Source organism: Triplophysa dalaica, chromosome 8 (genome assembly GCF_015846415.1).
Source record: "Triplophysa dalaica isolate WHDGS20190420 chromosome 8, ASM1584641v1, whole genome shotgun sequence".
In the NCBI taxonomy this organism is placed as follows: domain Eukaryota; kingdom Metazoa; phylum Chordata; class Actinopteri; order Cypriniformes; family Nemacheilidae; genus Triplophysa; species Triplophysa dalaica.
In genome coordinates this window covers 12,369,584-12,386,482 of record NC_079549.1, presented here as the reverse complement: position 1 = coordinate 12,386,482, position 16,899 = coordinate 12,369,584, and the positions used below count along the sequence as shown (strand labels likewise).

At 38.7% G+C, this 16,899-nt stretch overlaps 3 protein-coding genes across 9 annotated transcripts in view; 2 read left to right on the top strand and 1 right to left on the bottom strand.

Moving 5' to 3' along the window:
* On the bottom strand, nucleotides 1-2,089 carry maip1 (matrix AAA peptidase interacting protein 1). The gene is made up of 5 exons (XM_056755896.1): nucleotides 1,765-2,089; nucleotides 1,434-1,505; nucleotides 1,224-1,350; nucleotides 889-1,042; nucleotides 1-658 (listed from the first exon to the last, which is right to left on the bottom strand). The coding sequence occupies exons 1-5, from the start codon at nucleotides 2,065-2,067 to the stop codon at nucleotides 580-582; spliced, it is 735 nt and encodes a 244-aa protein (XP_056611874.1). The 5' UTR covers nucleotides 2,068-2,089; the 3' UTR covers nucleotides 1-579.
* Nucleotides 2,090-2,237: 148 nt separating this feature from the next.
* Nucleotides 2,238-4,595, top strand: tyw5 (tRNA-yW synthesizing protein 5). Its single transcript, XM_056755894.1, has 8 exons — nucleotides 2,238-2,375; nucleotides 2,448-2,602; nucleotides 2,679-2,748; nucleotides 2,870-2,914; nucleotides 3,480-3,617; nucleotides 3,726-3,813; nucleotides 4,017-4,133; nucleotides 4,274-4,595. Exons 1-8 carry the CDS (start codon nucleotides 2,295-2,297, stop codon nucleotides 4,567-4,569), a joined length of 990 nt encoding a protein of 329 aa, XP_056611872.1. The 5' UTR covers nucleotides 2,238-2,294; the 3' UTR covers nucleotides 4,570-4,595.
* Nucleotides 4,596-4,745: 150 nt separating this feature from the next.
* LOC130428053 (uncharacterized) overlaps nucleotides 4,746-16,899 on the top strand; it is a 37,232-nt gene continuing 25,078 nt past the window's right edge. For 2 of the 7 annotated variants that reach the window (XM_056755891.1, XM_056755885.1), the window contains exons 1-6: nucleotides 4,746-5,321; nucleotides 5,588-5,701; nucleotides 5,844-5,934; nucleotides 11,318-11,447; nucleotides 11,567-11,737; nucleotides 12,239-12,376. In XM_056755891.1, the coding sequence (XP_056611869.1) occupies nucleotides 11,318-11,447; nucleotides 11,567-11,737; nucleotides 12,239-12,376 (439 nt within the window). In that variant the 5' untranslated portion in view covers nucleotides 4,746-5,321; nucleotides 5,588-5,701; nucleotides 5,844-5,934. Of the gene's footprint in view, nucleotides 5,322-5,587; nucleotides 5,723-5,843; nucleotides 5,935-11,317; nucleotides 11,448-11,566; nucleotides 11,738-12,238; nucleotides 12,377-16,899 lie in introns of all 7 variants that reach the window. The other 5 variants (XM_056755890.1, XM_056755887.1, XM_056755889.1 and 2 more) reach the window with 5 other exon arrangements.

Here is a 16,899-nt window from a genome sequence, read left to right as displayed (position 1 = left end):
TTTAATCTTCAATTCAATTTAGTTTTACTGTTAAACATTTTGGGCACATTATTAACAAGATTTCATTAGATTTCCTAACTATTTATAATCCTTTGCCAGAACAATTTGCCTTTTGTACAGTATTTTCAATTATCGATAAAACTGAAAAAAAACATACATATACTGTTTTTGATTTATGGTACAAACTTGTTTTGTGGTCAAAATACAGTACTTATACTTTACAGTTCCTTTGTCTTGTAAAAGATTTGAGCCAACATTACCCAAAACTGAATGATGCGTTGTTAAATATGCAGTGTTTAAAACTGTTTCCGTGGTCAAATTATGTTCAGTGTGGAGCCAAGAAGAACTAACAAACATAAACATTTTTACTATGAGAACCGTGGGCAAAAAAGAAAAAACTATGTAGAAATATATAGCTTTCTATCGTCAACAGGAGTATCTAGAGCTGACAGTTTTGCTCCACTCTTTTCTGATGTTATCCCAGCAAATTGGTGTAAATTATACCTACATTTTAATGGCACGTTAGGCAATAAAAATTACTAAAATCTTTTTAATTTGAGTCTGCTGAGGTCAACACACTCAGTCAAGAAGCTTTGAGTGCTCTATTCTTGTGATGATCCAATCCGGGGTCACACCTTGGGTAAACTCCCTTTGGAATCTGCCAGAGGAAATGAGAACAATACAGACATAAAACAATGTCCGATTAGTGTTATTGTATTCATAAAACATACTGACTGTTTTTCTAGATATCAACTCTTGGTATTAAAACATTTCTCCAATAATATTTACTGATCAAGTGAAATACAACAAAACAGCATTCTAAAGAACCTCATACTTCACTTATCGCAATCAAATATAATAAAATAAGAGGGTAATTTTGGCACCCACTCATAATTGGCTGTAAGAAGTCTTTTGGTCTCCGGTCGCTCTCCATCTCCTCCAATGGAAACCTGGAATACTCGTGCACCCTCTACAGTGTCATCAGGAAGTCTGGCACTTGTCAAGTACCAGAACTTCATCAAAATACTTACAAATTTCCTCCCTGATAGCAAGAAAAAAAACCACCCAATTAATGGCTAGCTTGTTGACTCAAAATTATACCTGACATTTATGTAGAAGTTATTCATTCACATTCACTCAAGATTTAAATTACACACTTGCAAACTAACATTAAGAATAACACCTGTCAAATGTTGCATGATATGGAGCTTAGAGGGTCTCACCATCATCATCATAATAAATGCTCACATCTCCTGTCGTTGTGTACATGATCTCATCAGACTCGGCCGACAGCGCCCTCTGGTGTGTCAGAGCCAAATGAGAGCATTTTTCCTGAAGTTTCCCTATTAACTAAGAGAATCATTCATTAATGTGGGCATCACACAACCTATATCAAGAAAACAACAGTGTGCTTGGTATCCTCGTATGCTTACATCTTTAGCGACTAATCCCTCAAGAGCCTCAAAGCGACACTTAGACAACAGCCATGACACATGAGAGAAAGCCTAAAAGAAAGAGATGTTTTAGTCTGTGTATGTGAATTATCATGTAAAATTTAGCCTTGATGAGGTTAGATTTTTAAAGGTTTTAAGTTGCATTATAGCGATCTTCTTTTAAGGCTCATTTATTTACCTGCACAATGTATTTTGTTTACAAATAAAAAATCATATAGACGATTTTACACAAACACTAAAAGAACTAGCACCTTCATATATGACATGAATTCTTATACACAAGAAGTATGTATCGTTCATGTTGGCATACTTGTTTAGCTCCATCCGTGAAGTCCTCGATGTTAAACTCTTTGTCGAAATAGGTTCGGATCAAAAAGAAGTAGATGCGGGTCCGAAACCAGATGAAGGGGTTCGGGATACCAACAACCATCACCTTCTGATTCTTGTGTTTGCCCCTTTCAGAGCTGTACCGCCGCCGAACATCACACACAACAGGCGCTGCTGGAGCGAGCCGACTGGACTGATTTATTAAAAGCGACTTTGATGTAAAGAAACGAACAAAAACCGTGAAAGGCCTGTTGCAATTGCAGCACCTCAGTAAGGGCAGCGCCATTTTTCTCCCATAATCCTCAGCTGTTCATCTGTTTGAAAAATCCGACTGACAATTTAGCTAGACATTAAAGTTCCGTCTAGACCGAAAAACAGGCATTAGACAAACAACACATCCCAAACATAGCTTTTAAAACAGTTATTATTCAAATTCGTAAATGCATCTTTATTGAAGTTAAATGAATTAAAACACGTTTTTATAAATACAGAGGAAACGTCATACTGCTAGAAATGGACTGTCAAGAGAAGCAGGAGGTGCCCGTCTACACCGATGTGGACACACAAACTTTTGCGAGGGACATATATCCACTGGTAACGAGATTTATACATTGAAATACGCAGTGTTTTGTTTTTATGGGCTGTTGAATCTCATGTCTCATACAGCGTAGACCCGCGGTTCTGAAGCGCGTGCCCCTGGGACCCTGCGTGAACGCGTGGTCAGTGAGTTACCTCGCTCAGAAAGGGGGACACCGGGAGGTCAAAGTGCACGTGTCCCCTGAGCCTAGAATGGACTTTCTACACAAGAACTTTGTTTACAGGTGTGATATTAACACACAGCTTTTAAAGATAAACGAGCCTAATACCAAAATGAGCTTTTATAACTCTGTATTCCAGGACTCTGACGTTTGATAAGTTTGTTCAAAGGGCTGCAGAAGCCAAACACTCAGAGTTCTTCATTAGTGAGGTTTGTTTCTTGATCCAGAGAGCATGGTTGGCCAAAATCTGGGGGATATGTGGGCAGAATATAAAAAGGTTGAAAACCCCTGCTTAAAAAATATATTGTATTATCTTTTTTTTCCAAACAGGACGAAAGCTATTACTTACGTTCACTTGGAGAAGATGCACGGAAGGTACTGTGTTTTTCAACTGAGTTTATTAACGAAATTAAGGTCCAGCATCTGTTGGGGTGTGGTTTTCATTTAAAGGGGCAATGTGGAGTTTTTTGCGGCACCTAGTGGTGAGCTTGGAAATTGCAACCAACAGCTCACTCCACCTCCCTTCCCTTTCGAAGCTGATACAGGACAAACACGTCGTCATGTTTCCGCTTCTTAGGTGAAGGAAAAAACATTTACTAAACACACTCCATCTCTAGAGCAGTTTGACCGTTTGGGTCTACTGTAGAAACATTGCGAATTCCATGTAATGGGAGCCGTGGTGTATGCAGATAGAAATAGCTCATTCTAAGGTAATCAAAACATAATGCTTCATTATACAAGGGGTTTATAAACCTCTAAACAAATAGTTAGGTATCGTTTATTGCAACGCTGTCTATAGATCCTCCAAAAAAAGTTACAATTAACCTTTAAATACATGTGTACAAGGCATGAAATTTTGACTGAGTGATTAATATACTCCCCAACCTCATTCCTTCAGTAGTTCATATTTAATGTAGGTTGATATTTCTTTCTTTCCTAGGAACCTGCAGATTTAAGGAAGCAGTTCCCTGAGCTGGTGGAAGACTTTCAAATCCCTCCGTTTTTTGAACCTCAACAGTTTTTCTCTAGTGTCTTTCGTATCAGTTCACCTGGTCTACAGCTGTGGACACATTATGATGTGAGTCCCTAGAGCTTGTTGGTGAATCTTGTTGATAGTTTTCACAATAAACAGATGTCTTATCAGTCAGTTGAAAGAATTGTGACCTTCTGGTTTCTTATGCAACAGGTAATGGACAACCTGCTTGCTCAGGTTACAGGACGAAAGCGTGTTGTCCTCTTTAGCCCAAAAGATGCCCTTCATCTCTACCTCACAGGTGATTCCTCAGTATTTTACATAAATGTGCGTCGAATATAAAATGTTTCTGTTACATATGCACACATGAACATAAAAAAGTGAAATAAATGTTTACCTGATTTAAATGGACTAAATATAGATTTTAGCTTAATATACAGAATGTGATTTATGTTGTTGTAGGTTGAAATGCACCTGAATACATAATGAATTTTGTTATTTTAGGGGATAAGTCTGAAGTTTTGGATATCGACACTCCTGATCTGCAGCGTTATCCTGAGTTTGTAAAAGCATGTCGTTTTGAATGTGTCCTAGAACCTGGAGACCTTCTTTTCATTCCAGGTAAGTCTGTCCTGATCAACAAATTGAATACTTTCTGTTGTTTTTAGATTAATTACATCATATACATCTCTGTGTACAGGCATTATTGGTATTTATAGTAACATGTGGTATGTAATGACAGTTTAATTACATTTCCACAGCTCTTTGGTTTCATAATACCCTGGCTATGGAGTTTGGTGTTGGTGTAAATGTGTTCTGGAAGCATCTGCCAACTGACAGTTATGATAAGAAAGATCCATATGGAAACAAAGACCCGATAGCGGCTACACGAGCTCTGCAAGCACTTGAGCGGACTTTAGGCATCTTGGAAGAACTTCCGAGTGATTATCGTGATTTCTATGCTCGCCGCATGGTACTGCGGATTCAAAGCCGGGCTTACTCTATGCAGGGAACACAAGAAAATTTAAATACAACGTCTTTTACACATCATGACTAAAATGAAATAAAAAAAGAGAGAAAAGGCTTCATTTTCCTTTAAATTTGGTGACAATGACTGGATGATGAATATTTCATGTCATGTCATGATTAAATAACAACTGATTTAGTGCTAGGACAGACAACTGGTACAACGGTGTATTTAATGTAACGGATAATGTAGAAGCAGACGGTTGTTATTGCATAATAAACCCTGTTATTTAAATTACTGAACTTCAAAAATTTTATTATCTTATTTGTAAGAGATGCAGACCTTCCATGATCCCTTCCGTTTACTTTCAGTTTCAAGCCATAACAAAACAAGATGAAAGTGCACTTGATCATTTGTTAATTTAATATCATGTTATTAACTAGGTATATTTATATATATGTATGTGTAATATTAAACTGCATATGTCACACATACAGTGTTTATATCAAAAAGACATTAAATACTGAAGAATGTTGTTACCTAAAAACCTGTTGAACGTGTTATGGGAGCATTTGCAGTTGTGAGTTTCTGTTCATTTTCATGGGAAAGACAAATCCTCTGTGGGTGGTGACTTTTTTGAAAAACGAAACCTTACTTGGCTACACTAGCCATTATAAACCGATGTACAGTGAACAAGCCAAGCTTATTTGTCCACCTTCAGGAACTTGTAAATTTGAGGAAACAGTTCCCTATAATTGGAAACCGAAACTTGGATGAATATAAAACCACCCACATCTGCCTAGTTTCATTTATCTTAACAGTTTGGGGTATCTGCTGACAAGGTAATCGTAAATATATAAACCACATACTCAATGTTTCTTTAACAATATTTGATAACTATTAAAAGCAATGATCAGAATATCATCTTATTCTAAAATCTTAATTTGTGACTACTGTATCTGTTGAAAATATAAATCTTGATTGTTTACGGGTCAGCATCTAGTGTCATCAGAAATTTAGCGACCGCATCCAGTTTACCGATTCTTTAATTAAATAAACTAGTATATTGTAACTATTTTATCATCATTGAATTTGTTGTTGGTGTAAGGTTGTTAATTTATAGTCCAATCATGTGCGTCTGTGTGGTGCGCGTACGGCCATGGGGACGCAAAGAACTGCTTATGATCTCGGCTCAGGCCCGACTCCATTTATGAGATGACAGGTGGGCCAAGTGATTTTTCGGGTGGGCTTTATACAGTATATTTTTATATACTTTATATATATATTTTATACAGTATATTAGGCTAAAGCACTAATATTTGATGTAATGGGTGGAATAATTAGGCTCTTCATGTGTCATTTAGGGTTCAGGTCGGGAGTTAATACACGCGGGCAGAACGCGGATCCAGTAGTCAAGACTATTTCGACTCACCTCAGCTGATACACTTTTCCACGGTCCTGTGCTTATTTGTGTTCAATCTCTGTCTGAAGAGTTACTTTTTATTTGGCAGCGCGCTTCGCACTGTTGATCACTGTAGCCAATCGGGTACAACTGATGGACAGCTATATCACCATTTAAATCAACGTTTTAGCTCCTAATGCTCCTGGTCACTTTTCTGCATGAAGCTTTATTTAGCCTTGATGGCAGCTTAAACCTTAGTGGCTTTGGTAATAATTTTACCAAAAAAGGTAAAGGAAACGTGTTAATATCACATGAACAACAGGCTATTTTTAACACATTTTGCGTAATTCAATACACATTTTATAAATCACTAATAAAATAAACAGGAGCTACCTATAACAATATTTTAGTTGATTCACTCTTGGTAGTCTCTAACGAAACTCTGGCATATGTGATATTTGAACGTTCTGGTCTCTTAACTATTCTTCTCCCGCGAACATCGATAGAGAGCAACTGACACGTTGGTCAATATTTTACCTGGGGCACGTTCAATATCATACCGGTGCGCAACGTTTATTTGAAGGAAATGGGTTTGAGAATGAGATACGTTTCTCTTGTTTGGTGGGTGTGTCAAGAATGTCGGCCAGGTGTACTTGGCCCCATGGGCGTAAATCCTCGGGGGGGGCGGAGGGGACACGTCACCCTCCATCCAAGGGTTGTCCCCCATTTCCAAATCAATTAAACTAGCATTTTCTAGTGTCATTTCATATTTCTGTTTACTTAAACTAATTGTTTAATTAGAAGAAAATACAAACGCAAAAAAGAGCTTTTGAGTTTAGAAACTGTTGAGTTCCCCCTCCCCTGCCTCTCACAGTGGTTTGGCCCACTGCGCTTCTCTCCCAGTTCATCTCACCTTTGCATTGCGTAACACATTCAAGTCAGGTATGCGGCTTTGTTCATCAGTGGTTGTTGAACTCCAGTAAGAAGGCTATTTTATTCACTTTAAATGAAGTGATTCTCTTTAATGTAGTTGATGCTGATTCATTAATAAATTAGTTGTTGCAAAAGAATCTGATTACTGATGTATTTTTACATGAATCTGCAATGTTACACATTAAAACGTTACTTAGCTAGTAAACGTTAGCTAGTTAAAGTTAGCTTTTTACATAGGACGTCACACACTGCAACTAACACACCGAAGCCGTTTCCCATGCATTGTTTTATTTTTGGCGACCTGGTAAGATTTTGTCCCCCCTATTGTTAAATGAGATTTACCCCCATGTTTGGCCCAATTAGCAGCAACACCCCACGAGGTTTTAAAGAGACAGCTTGCACCCAAGTCGTTTACAAATGTGTATATGCAACAATTGAAGATATTAGAAGACATGTATTTTGCAGTATTCAACACCTATTTATACCGATTTCACCAGGCTCCAAAAATTCTTTAAAAAAGAACAGGGTGTTCAACCGCACTATCGTTCCCGTTTAAAGGGCCGCTAATCCAGGTGTCTTCTACAATGTAAAGATCGTCAGTTGTATTCCCAGAATTTCTCTGTAAAGTTTCAGCAAAATACACCACATATCTTTCATTACAATATGTTGAACATGGCCATTTGTGCCTCCCATGGAAAACACGCCGTTTTTGTGTGTGTCTCTTTAAATGCAAATGAGCTTCTGCTCACCTCCCCTGGGCAAAATAGGAGGTAGAGCGCTTTACACATGTGCTTTGGATGACATCAAGACAAGCAATATGGCGGAAACCGCAATTACGTCTGTAATGCCATGTCCGACCAAACCATACACTTAACAAATATCACCCTGATGCCTTGTTCATAAATACAATTTAAATGAAAAAGACAAAAACATAGGCAACATATGCTGACCATTTGCTGTATGAAATATTGGCCATTGATGATTAATCATGTGCACGCATATTACTATCAGACAGAAACACAGATATAGGTAAAAACTTGCATTTAGAGTACTTGTTTATGACAGACAGGTATGTAAAGATCAGCAACCAGGTGTTATTTCGTTGTGAGTTGCAATTTCTGCGTAGCCTCATTTTGTAACGAATGCAAACTCTGTCTTAATGGAAATAAATGCAGTTTACCCATCTCTGACATGTGTTGGCTTTTTGTTAATCTGCCTTGATTGCGGATAATGTTAGATGTAACAGTTTGCTCTGGTCCATCTCTCACAATGATGAGCCGCCAAAGTTATTACGAAGCACATTGTTTAATCTCATCAGCAAAAGAACATGTAAACAACAGCCGCTTACATGCTAAACACATTATTTAAGAAAGGCGATTTAAAAACGATGTGTAATACTTACTTCTTACTTCTTACCTCTTCCCGCTCGCGGCATTTGATCGTTAATAACTCTGGCCACCAAGGTCGCAGCGGGATGAACCCGGGCTCGTCAGAAGGGTCTACTCCCGGCCTCCTTATATGTTCAATTTCACATCCAACAACAGCACACATGTGTTAGTGACCGAACAGTAGGTTGACCAAATGACTCATTTCTCATGTCTTCCGGGAGTCGCATTTTTCAACCGCATACGTCATCGAGGTTCCCACATTTCAGTAAAAAAAAGCATTATAAAACTAACATTTTCAACGAGACGTATAATCCTTGTAGTCCATTGTAGTCTTTCTTACCTTGAAATAAAACGGCTACCTTTTTAAAATAAAACCTGAAATAATAAACCTTGATGACGTATGCGGTCGACAAATGCAACTGCCGGAAGACGCATTCGAATCCTGGCGCGTCCGGGAGAAATGGCTCATATGGTCATCCAACCAAACAGCCTGTTTTGTGATGGATTTGAATAATCACAGGGTGTATCAGGTTTCTGTACACATGCTGGTGACTCAATTTCTGCTCGATAAACATTTAAAAGTGCTCGCTGCCCTGTATTACCCCTGGATGAACTGCGATCAAAAACAGGTTTAATTTTCCCTGACAAGAGCTCCGCTCGAACAACTGACTTAAAACAAATCCTATCCATCGATGAGGCGTTTTCCATGTTAACTTCTATCGTTTGCGATGTCTTAACAGTTGTAATTAACACACAGCGCTTCTGCTAATGTCCGATTTGCGTCCTGATGTCTAATTTGAACCGATTCATTTAAATGCATGGTTGAAACAACTGAACTCACAAAACTCCCTGGGCATTTTTCCAAACGGCATTTGTGCGCCCTTGAACTTAAAGTCCACACTAGAGGCTTTACGAGTTCGCTTGTTAAGGCAGGATGGATAGTTAAAAAGGTGTTCTAAGGTTAATAAGGTGGGATGGATAGTATGCGTATTTGGCATGCTGTCCCGGGGCTAGGACTCCGAGCTCTGCGATTTCCCCCCTGGATTCGGAGCGCCTGCCCCTTGACCGGGGAGAGGGGCTCGGTGTGTGCCCGAACCCAGAGCATACCCTCCAATAGATGCACCTGGTACGGGTCAGCAGCCTGAGCAACCAATCCCCAAATGAGGTTGTGTTTAGTTGGCAAGTTTTTGTCCCAGCTTAGGTTCTGGGAAGCGGCACTACAGTGGCAGTGTTTATTAAAGATTAAAGGTGTGATGAACTGGGGTTGTTAATTGTTTTATACTGTTGTATGTTGTCTACTTATAACGTTCGTGTGGTTTTATAAATTCAAAAACATCAAAATGGAGACGTTACGTTAGATTGAACATTAGCACCATTTACAGTTTTCGCACGGCATTAGTATTATCTGGAGACCTCGTCTGATTCCTCCCCACATTTGTATTTTATGTCGTGCATTTGCACGGGATGATTTTACTCAAATTTACTGATTTATTTCCCGGATGTGATAGCAAGGCTTTTACTTGTCTTGCGTTTACTGATATATGACTGTACCTGTCTTCATTTGAGACCTGGGATTATGAACCGGACGAAAGATCACAGCGATTTCGGGTCTCAAATGTTGTGAGAGTTTCCATGATAAATAAACAAATGGGAGCCTAATGGATATCATCCTGCACACGAAATAATACCAAAACATTTCAAAACATCCTCCATTATTCACAAACGGCGGATAAAACCTTGAAAATGACATTTGAGCCCGCCAAATCACAGAATTCCCAATTCGCACGGGCTTAAGATCACAGACAACCTCTGCAATTATACAAATGACTAGAGGTCCCCAGGTAATACTAATCTTGTGCGAATATTGCTCAGGGCAAATCAAGTGATCCCTAACAAAGCAACAGTGACGGATAGTACAACAATATTTTACTTACATAAGATTTCTGCGCCATTCCTATCGGATCCAATATTGATGGCACTGCTTTTTAATTTTAGTCTCTGTCGACCTCTGCCTTGTTCAAGAAAGAATCCTCAGAGAAATGAAACAAACAAACGTTCCATGTTTTTCCCAGATGAGCTGGAATGTCTTTAAAAATAAACTTTAACAACGCTTTCCTAATATCAGAATCCAAAGGAACGTTATGCAGTGCCTGTGTTCCTCCACAACCAGGGATGGCACAATATTTAGCTATATTCACGATTAGAAAACGGATAAACGGCTTGAAAACTCTTTTTTTGTACACTGCTCTCTAGTGGTTAAGTAATTATTACATTTTATCTTTGAAAACAACCCAGATTATTTTGTGGATCATGGGATAGAATGTTTATCAGGATCACATCAAAGTTTCTATAATTAGTAACAAATACCCAACAGTTTTAGTATAATTTAAGGAAAAGAAGCGTTATATATTTCATGTGTATATATCTGCCTTGGAACCTAAACAGTTTAGAAACCTTTCTCGACAGTGAGCTTTTAAAAGGTTATTGCCTCAATGTCACGAAATGGATTGGCAGAACCCAGGCGCAGGCAGGTAAGGGTTAAAATAAATATTTATTTAAAATGCAAACCCAAACAAAACCCACGATAGGGAAAAACGCAGGAAAATAATTTGATTTATGCAAGAAACACTTCCCACGAGAGGGAATAAATTTAGGAGTTAAAAAACGTATACTTCTTCAAGAACAGCAAACTAAGCAGGAACTAGGTTTAGACAAAGTAACACAGTGACTAGCACTAAACAACATGAAATAATGACAACAATCCTACAAGGAACATAGAAACAAAGGGAATTTAAATTGGGAACAACTAACAAGGGAATAATTACAAAACGAGTGACCGGCAGGTGACAGAGATTAACCACTAAGGGTGTGATTACGGGAGACAGAAGGGCGGGGCTGAGAGACACGACAGGAGGACACGTGGCGCACCGTAACAACAAAAGCCAAGCGTCTCCACACATAACAACCGCAGGACACGGTTCTGTCACGATACTGTCCAGAGAGTTAGAGAACTCGAAAACAGGAAGGACAGAGTCCTGACACTCAATTGTGAGCATATTATATTGTATGCTGTATTCATGTATGTGTGAATAAACATTTCAATTGTGCATTTCAGATGGAGAAAATATACAAATTACTGGATGATTACAGATTGGTAGGATTCTACAAAAGATTCATTGACTTTGGGATTAAAGATGAACAGGATTTTATTGACAGTGTCAATGAACAGACCTTAAAAGACCTAGGTATTAGTTTTATAAAAGTGTTGATAGTGCCCGCACTTCCCAATGGTGTACCTCTCTCACTTGTTTCCATGAAAATGAGCACCTGCTAATTTTGTTTTGTTGACTATTTTTCTTCAAAGGTTTATCACAGGCAGAGTTGGCTCGGTATCAAAACATGATCACTTACTTACAGAGAATTGGCAGTACTACACATACTCCAGAGATGCAACAAATGCCTGTGATGAAAGCGCTTAATACATTTCATGTATTCTACCGTTTTCCAAAATGTGCTGAGAGGCAAGAGATCAGAGGTAAAGTCTGTTAAACCTCACAATTCACAAACAAACAAAATTACAGTTCCTCACTTTAAAGTAAATGCCAAGCTCTATACACTAGTAAGATTTAATTCTCACGGGATTTGATAATTTCCATTATTTGAATAATAAAAAAAGCTATTAAAAGAATAATTTGCCTAATCATCTTTCCTACTTTTAAATGGTGCAGAAAATGAAATTCCATAAATGATAGAATTAAAGAGCAAGATAACATAGCCGGGAATAGATATAGTATGTAATGTCATCAATATAAGTATTTTTCTGAAAGTTATACCTACATGCCTTGTTGCATTTGAAACTGACCAAATAGGAATTCCACCCCAGAACTTAGTGTAATTATTTTGTATTATTCTTTATAACATATTATTATCATTTATTATTTATTTTAAAATGGTACAAATTAAATTGGCTTAGCAGCATAATGGAAGGTGGGAACATATAAACTATATCATTAATTATTTTTAACTGCATGCACAGGTCTAGATCCCTTACAAAACACAGTCGACGACATGATGCTTCGAATTTGCCATGAAAATCACGTTGATAGGCACACGTCTGTTTGTCTTTACACTGCTGATGGTATGGCGTTGACAGATGATCCCTTTTTCAACACATGTAAGTATTCTCAGGTTTGAGAAGATCATTACACCATTTAACAAATATTACTGAGAGTCTGTTCTGTTATCCAGCTCCGACTCTTGTGATAAGGGCCTATTTATTTATACGGAAGTCTATGTATTTGATTTACTTTTGTAATTCGACCATTGCTCAGCTCCAGTAGCATCATGGGAAAGATAAGTGTCCACCCGATCCACACTTGCGAATCTCGGCGGAAGTAGACCATCCGGGCATTTCTCGCCTACTGTTTTTTGCATACTGAGGTTTCAGAAATACTATTCATGACTCAAACTCAATTTCGCCTACTATATAGTATCCAAGTAGACGATTTCGGATATACCCTTAATGTGGTGTACCTCATGCAGGTGCACACCCATTGCCAACAAAACACAGACATATGACTCAGTTTCACTTACCGCGTGCGCCTAATGTCCGGCCTCTTTTAGCATTCAGCTTCAAATGATCTGTGGATCAGTGGAATAATCACCATATATAACATTCCTCTACTAAATGCAGTGAAAAATCAAACACAGCTGAACTTTGTGAACCGAGCACCACATTGATAGGCTTTCTCTCTGTTACACGTGAAACAAATACGTGAAACAAATAAACGCTCCTCGTATTTCCAACATGAACTGAAACGTCTTTAAAAAAATTAACTTTTACCCCGAATTCCTAATATCGGAATCCGAAGGCAGGTTATGCAGCGACTGTTTAACATGCCGTTAAAGATAGCTAAATATTGTGCCATCCCTACATGTACAAAATCAACCGATGGCAGATTTTCCAAGAGTTGTGAAAATATAAACGGTTTTCCAAGATTAAACGACATATCAATTCTCAACAGTAAGCTCACTTTCATACCATATCTTCTAAAGAGTGACCCTCAAACATATAGACAGGAAGACCATCGTACATCAACATCCACCTTTAAGAGAGAAGATATTTTTAATTCACTGTGGATAGTGAAATCACACAGCCATATAACACTTTTTCAGCACCCAAAAGTTCAACCAAAGATCCAAAACTAACTGTAGTATGTTTATCAGGCATCAAGAAATGTAACCAACTAACCTTGAGGTCATATGTCCAGAACGTCTTGTGTAGAGCAGGTCCCCTTTTCTTGAACAAGCTCTTATGTGAAAACTCCACTGATTAGATGACTGCTTCAGTCTTCACCAGAAAAGAGGGAAGTTGGTAAGGTTGAAATTTTTGCAAAAACACATGATCAAGGATTATTTAATTTTACTGTACAGTTTGCTTGTAGGCCAGGAGCAGAGTCTTGACTTTGATGCGAGCGACTATAGGGAACCAATGTAACTTAATGAAGAGAGGAGTGAAGTGTGCTCTCTTCGGTTCATGGATAACCACTCTTGCCGCTGCATTCTGGATCATCTGTAGAGGTTTTGTTGTGCAAGCAGGAAGTCCAGCTAGTAGCGCAGAACAATCTGTGGAATAATAATAATAATATGCTTTGCTGGTTGGACCTCACCTACATAAAACGGTATAATTTTGCATTTTTACCTTACACTTGTCTACTTATTTAGGTTTAACTAAATTTTAAGTTTGCTAACGCAAGAAAAAACGATTGTCTTTATCTTTAAACTTAAAGGTTCTGTGTGTAAGTTTCAGAGGCCACTATTGGCGATATAGCGAATTGCAACCTACAGCTCCTCTACCCCCCTCTCCCTCTCATTAGAGAGGCTATGGTTGCCATCACAGGACAAAAGGGTTCCGTAAATGATAGCGGCCATTATCGGTGGTGTTGATAATTGCAATCCACGTCTCACAGGCGAACAACAGACTGAAGTTACGGACACATGACGAGATGTCGTTGTTTGAGACAGCAGAGAGTTACCTTTGCAAGTCAAGTGACGAGGTTTATTTATAAAGAAAAAGAAATAAATTTACTTAATTCATCATTTACTCTAATCGTTATAGTGAATATTATTGTTGACTTGTGTCAGTGATTTATTCGCTTATTTTGCATAGCATTTTTTGGCACGGTAACTTGGTTCGTAATTTACAGCCTATTGAAACGGCTTGCAAATGCTAAAGCCGTGTAAATCTTACCGCGAAAGTCTTACCAGATGTTTTTCTCATCATCACAGAGTCAATCAGAGGACTAAACACAGGTAGTAAGAGGGAGAGGAAGAGTGCAGAGAGGTAGGGGTGTTGGAGAGGTAGGGGTGTTGGAGATGCAGGCAGGGCGAGGAGAGGCAGAGAAGCTAACGTATCCCGGGAGTTACGTTTGATGCAAAAATAATAATAACACAACAGTGAAATATGATGATTAAAACATATTACTCGCCAGATTAGCCTGCCAGAAGGTTCGATATAACGATGAATAGCGTGGCCATCATAGCAGAGAGCCATTGCGCGTTTCAGCTCAAATCTTTTCACAGAAGATCCCATAGCATTTTCAGAGAGGAATATATCTCCGTTTTGAGAATGCAACGAGAATAATCAAGTAGAGGCGAGCTGCGAAAACATGGCGGACGTTCCCCACGTACATACGTATGCACGTTTGCGACGTCACGACGCGTGATCGCTGTGTGGTTAAACTGTTTAGGGGTGCTTCTCAATGGAAGCTTCTCAATGGGTGCTTCTCAATGGAAGCTTCTCAATGGGTGCATCTCAATATCCCTCCTCGCTCCTCTATCCTATGACCCGCACTTGGAGCAGATGTGAAGTGGGAGGAGAATTTATACGTGCGTCACGTTGAGGCAATAAAAAAACTTCCACATAGGATACACCTGTGTATCCCCGCTCATGACTCCTCCGGAAGCCTCCTCCCTCCTCGATCCTCGACTCCTCCCGGTGCAATTAGAGAATTGAGATGTCCTTCAATATGGCTGAGCTCGATCGGTTTCCTGGTCATAGGATGGAGGATAGAGGAGCGAGGAGACGAGGAGGGATATTGAGAAGCACCCTAGGGGTGCTTCTCATTTCTTATTTGTACGTCCTCGTTTCCTTTCCTCGCTTCCTTTCCTCGTGTCTTAGTTCCACCTCTTCAGGATGCGAGAGAAGGAGCAAGGAAAAGACGCAAGGACGGAGGAATCGAAGCAAGTGAAATGATATATCCTCGCTCTTAAGCGTCACCTCAATGCGTCGTCAACTAATGATGACTCTACACCGCTGGATTTAGCTTGAACATAAGATATAATTATTTATATTGTAAATAATTTCAACCTACAAAAAATACCACATTTGTTCTTATTTTTTTACCAGTTATTATTAATGAATTTTTGTTGTTGTGATTTCACATACATTGTGTTTTGTACATGTAATGAATGATTATAATAAAAATAATTAAAACTGTGCTGAAAAGTACACTTTATACATCGAAATTAAAGGCACTGTCAAAAAAAGAACACACAGTTACAATAACTTTATGCTTAATACTCACATTTATGTGTGTTTGAATGTTCTGCCATGGTAAGCACTTGGAGCAGATGTGAAGTGGGAGGAGAATTTATACGTGAGTCACGTTTAGGCAATAAAAAACTTCCGCATAGGATAAACCTGTGTATCCTCGCTCATGACTCCTCAGGAAGACTCCTCCCTCTTCGATCCTCGACTCCTCCCGGTGCAATTAGAGAATTGAGATGTCCTTCAATAAGGCTGAGCTCGATCGGTTTCCGGGTCATAGGATGGAGGATAGAGGAGCGAGGAGACGAGGAGGGATATGCGCATGCGTGAAAGTGCGTCTACTTCCGGCCGAAACTTTACGACAGTTTAAAAAAAGAATAGTTTGACACAACTCGTTCCATACCAGAGATAATTCTTAATTGAAAATTGCACGTAACATCAAAAGACATTAAACAAATTACAATTTGTAAAGGTTTGGAGAAATGTACTGAACGAGGGATAGGCTACACTACCCTTTTAAGAGCGGAAAATTGTATTTTTTTAATCATTTTGACTTAGTAAAGTGTGTGATTTATTTTTAAGTTATGCTGTACATATTTTAGCGTACTTTAACAAATGTCTGTATTTAAGAAGCCCATCCTATCTAACTTTATTAGAAGCCCCTCTCTCCATAGCATGTCATAAGCCTTCTCCACATCGAAGAACACTCCAATTAGCACCTCTATATTCACAATTGCCTTTCTGATATCTGATTGTAAACAAATAACTGAGTCCATAGGATTTCGTCCTTTTTTTAAACCGCTTAGATGAGGGCAAAGAATGCTCTCCTTTTCCATTCCATTCCATTTTCTACCGCTTATCCGAACTACCTCGGGTCACGGGGAGCCTGTGCCTATTGCTCTCCTTTTCTATTATAGAATTTAACCTGGCTACCACCATTCTTTCGATTATTTTACACAAGTTTGCTGTTAATGCGATTAGCCTGTATCTAGTGGCTAAAGAACAATTTTTACTGACCTTAGCGATAGGAATGATCACTCCATGCTTCCATAAATAAGGAAGTTTACCTAGTTCCCATAGCTTATTGAAACCTGTACAATAACACCCAGGGACACATCTGAAAGGTGTTTTATCATTTCATAACAGAT

Excerpts from the sequence above, each read along its gene's own strand:
- tyw5 (XM_056755894.1), top strand. The coding sequence starts at position 2,295 with ATGGACTGTCAAGAGAAGCAGGAGGTGCCCGTCTACACCGATGTGGAC. Across the intron at positions 2,376-2,447 it reads CGAGGGACATATATCCACTG|CGTAGACCCGCGGTTCTGAA; the intron begins GTAACGAGATTT and ends TGTCTCATACAG. Across the intron at positions 3,618-3,725 it reads AGCTGTGGACACATTATGAT|GTAATGGACAACCTGCTTGC; the intron begins GTGAGTCCCTAG and ends CTTATGCAACAG.
- maip1 (XM_056755896.1), bottom strand. The coding sequence starts at position 2,067 with ATGGCGCTGCCCTTACTGAGGTGCTGCAATTGCAACAGGCCTTTCACG. Across the intron at positions 1,506-1,764 it reads TCACGGATGGAGCTAAACAA|GCTTTCTCTCATGTGTCATG; the intron begins GTATGCCAACAT and ends TCTTTCTTTTAG. Across the intron at positions 659-888 it reads CTTCTTACAGCCAATTATGA|ATTCCAAAGGGAGTTTACCC; the intron begins GTGGGTGCCAAA and ends TTCCTCTGGCAG.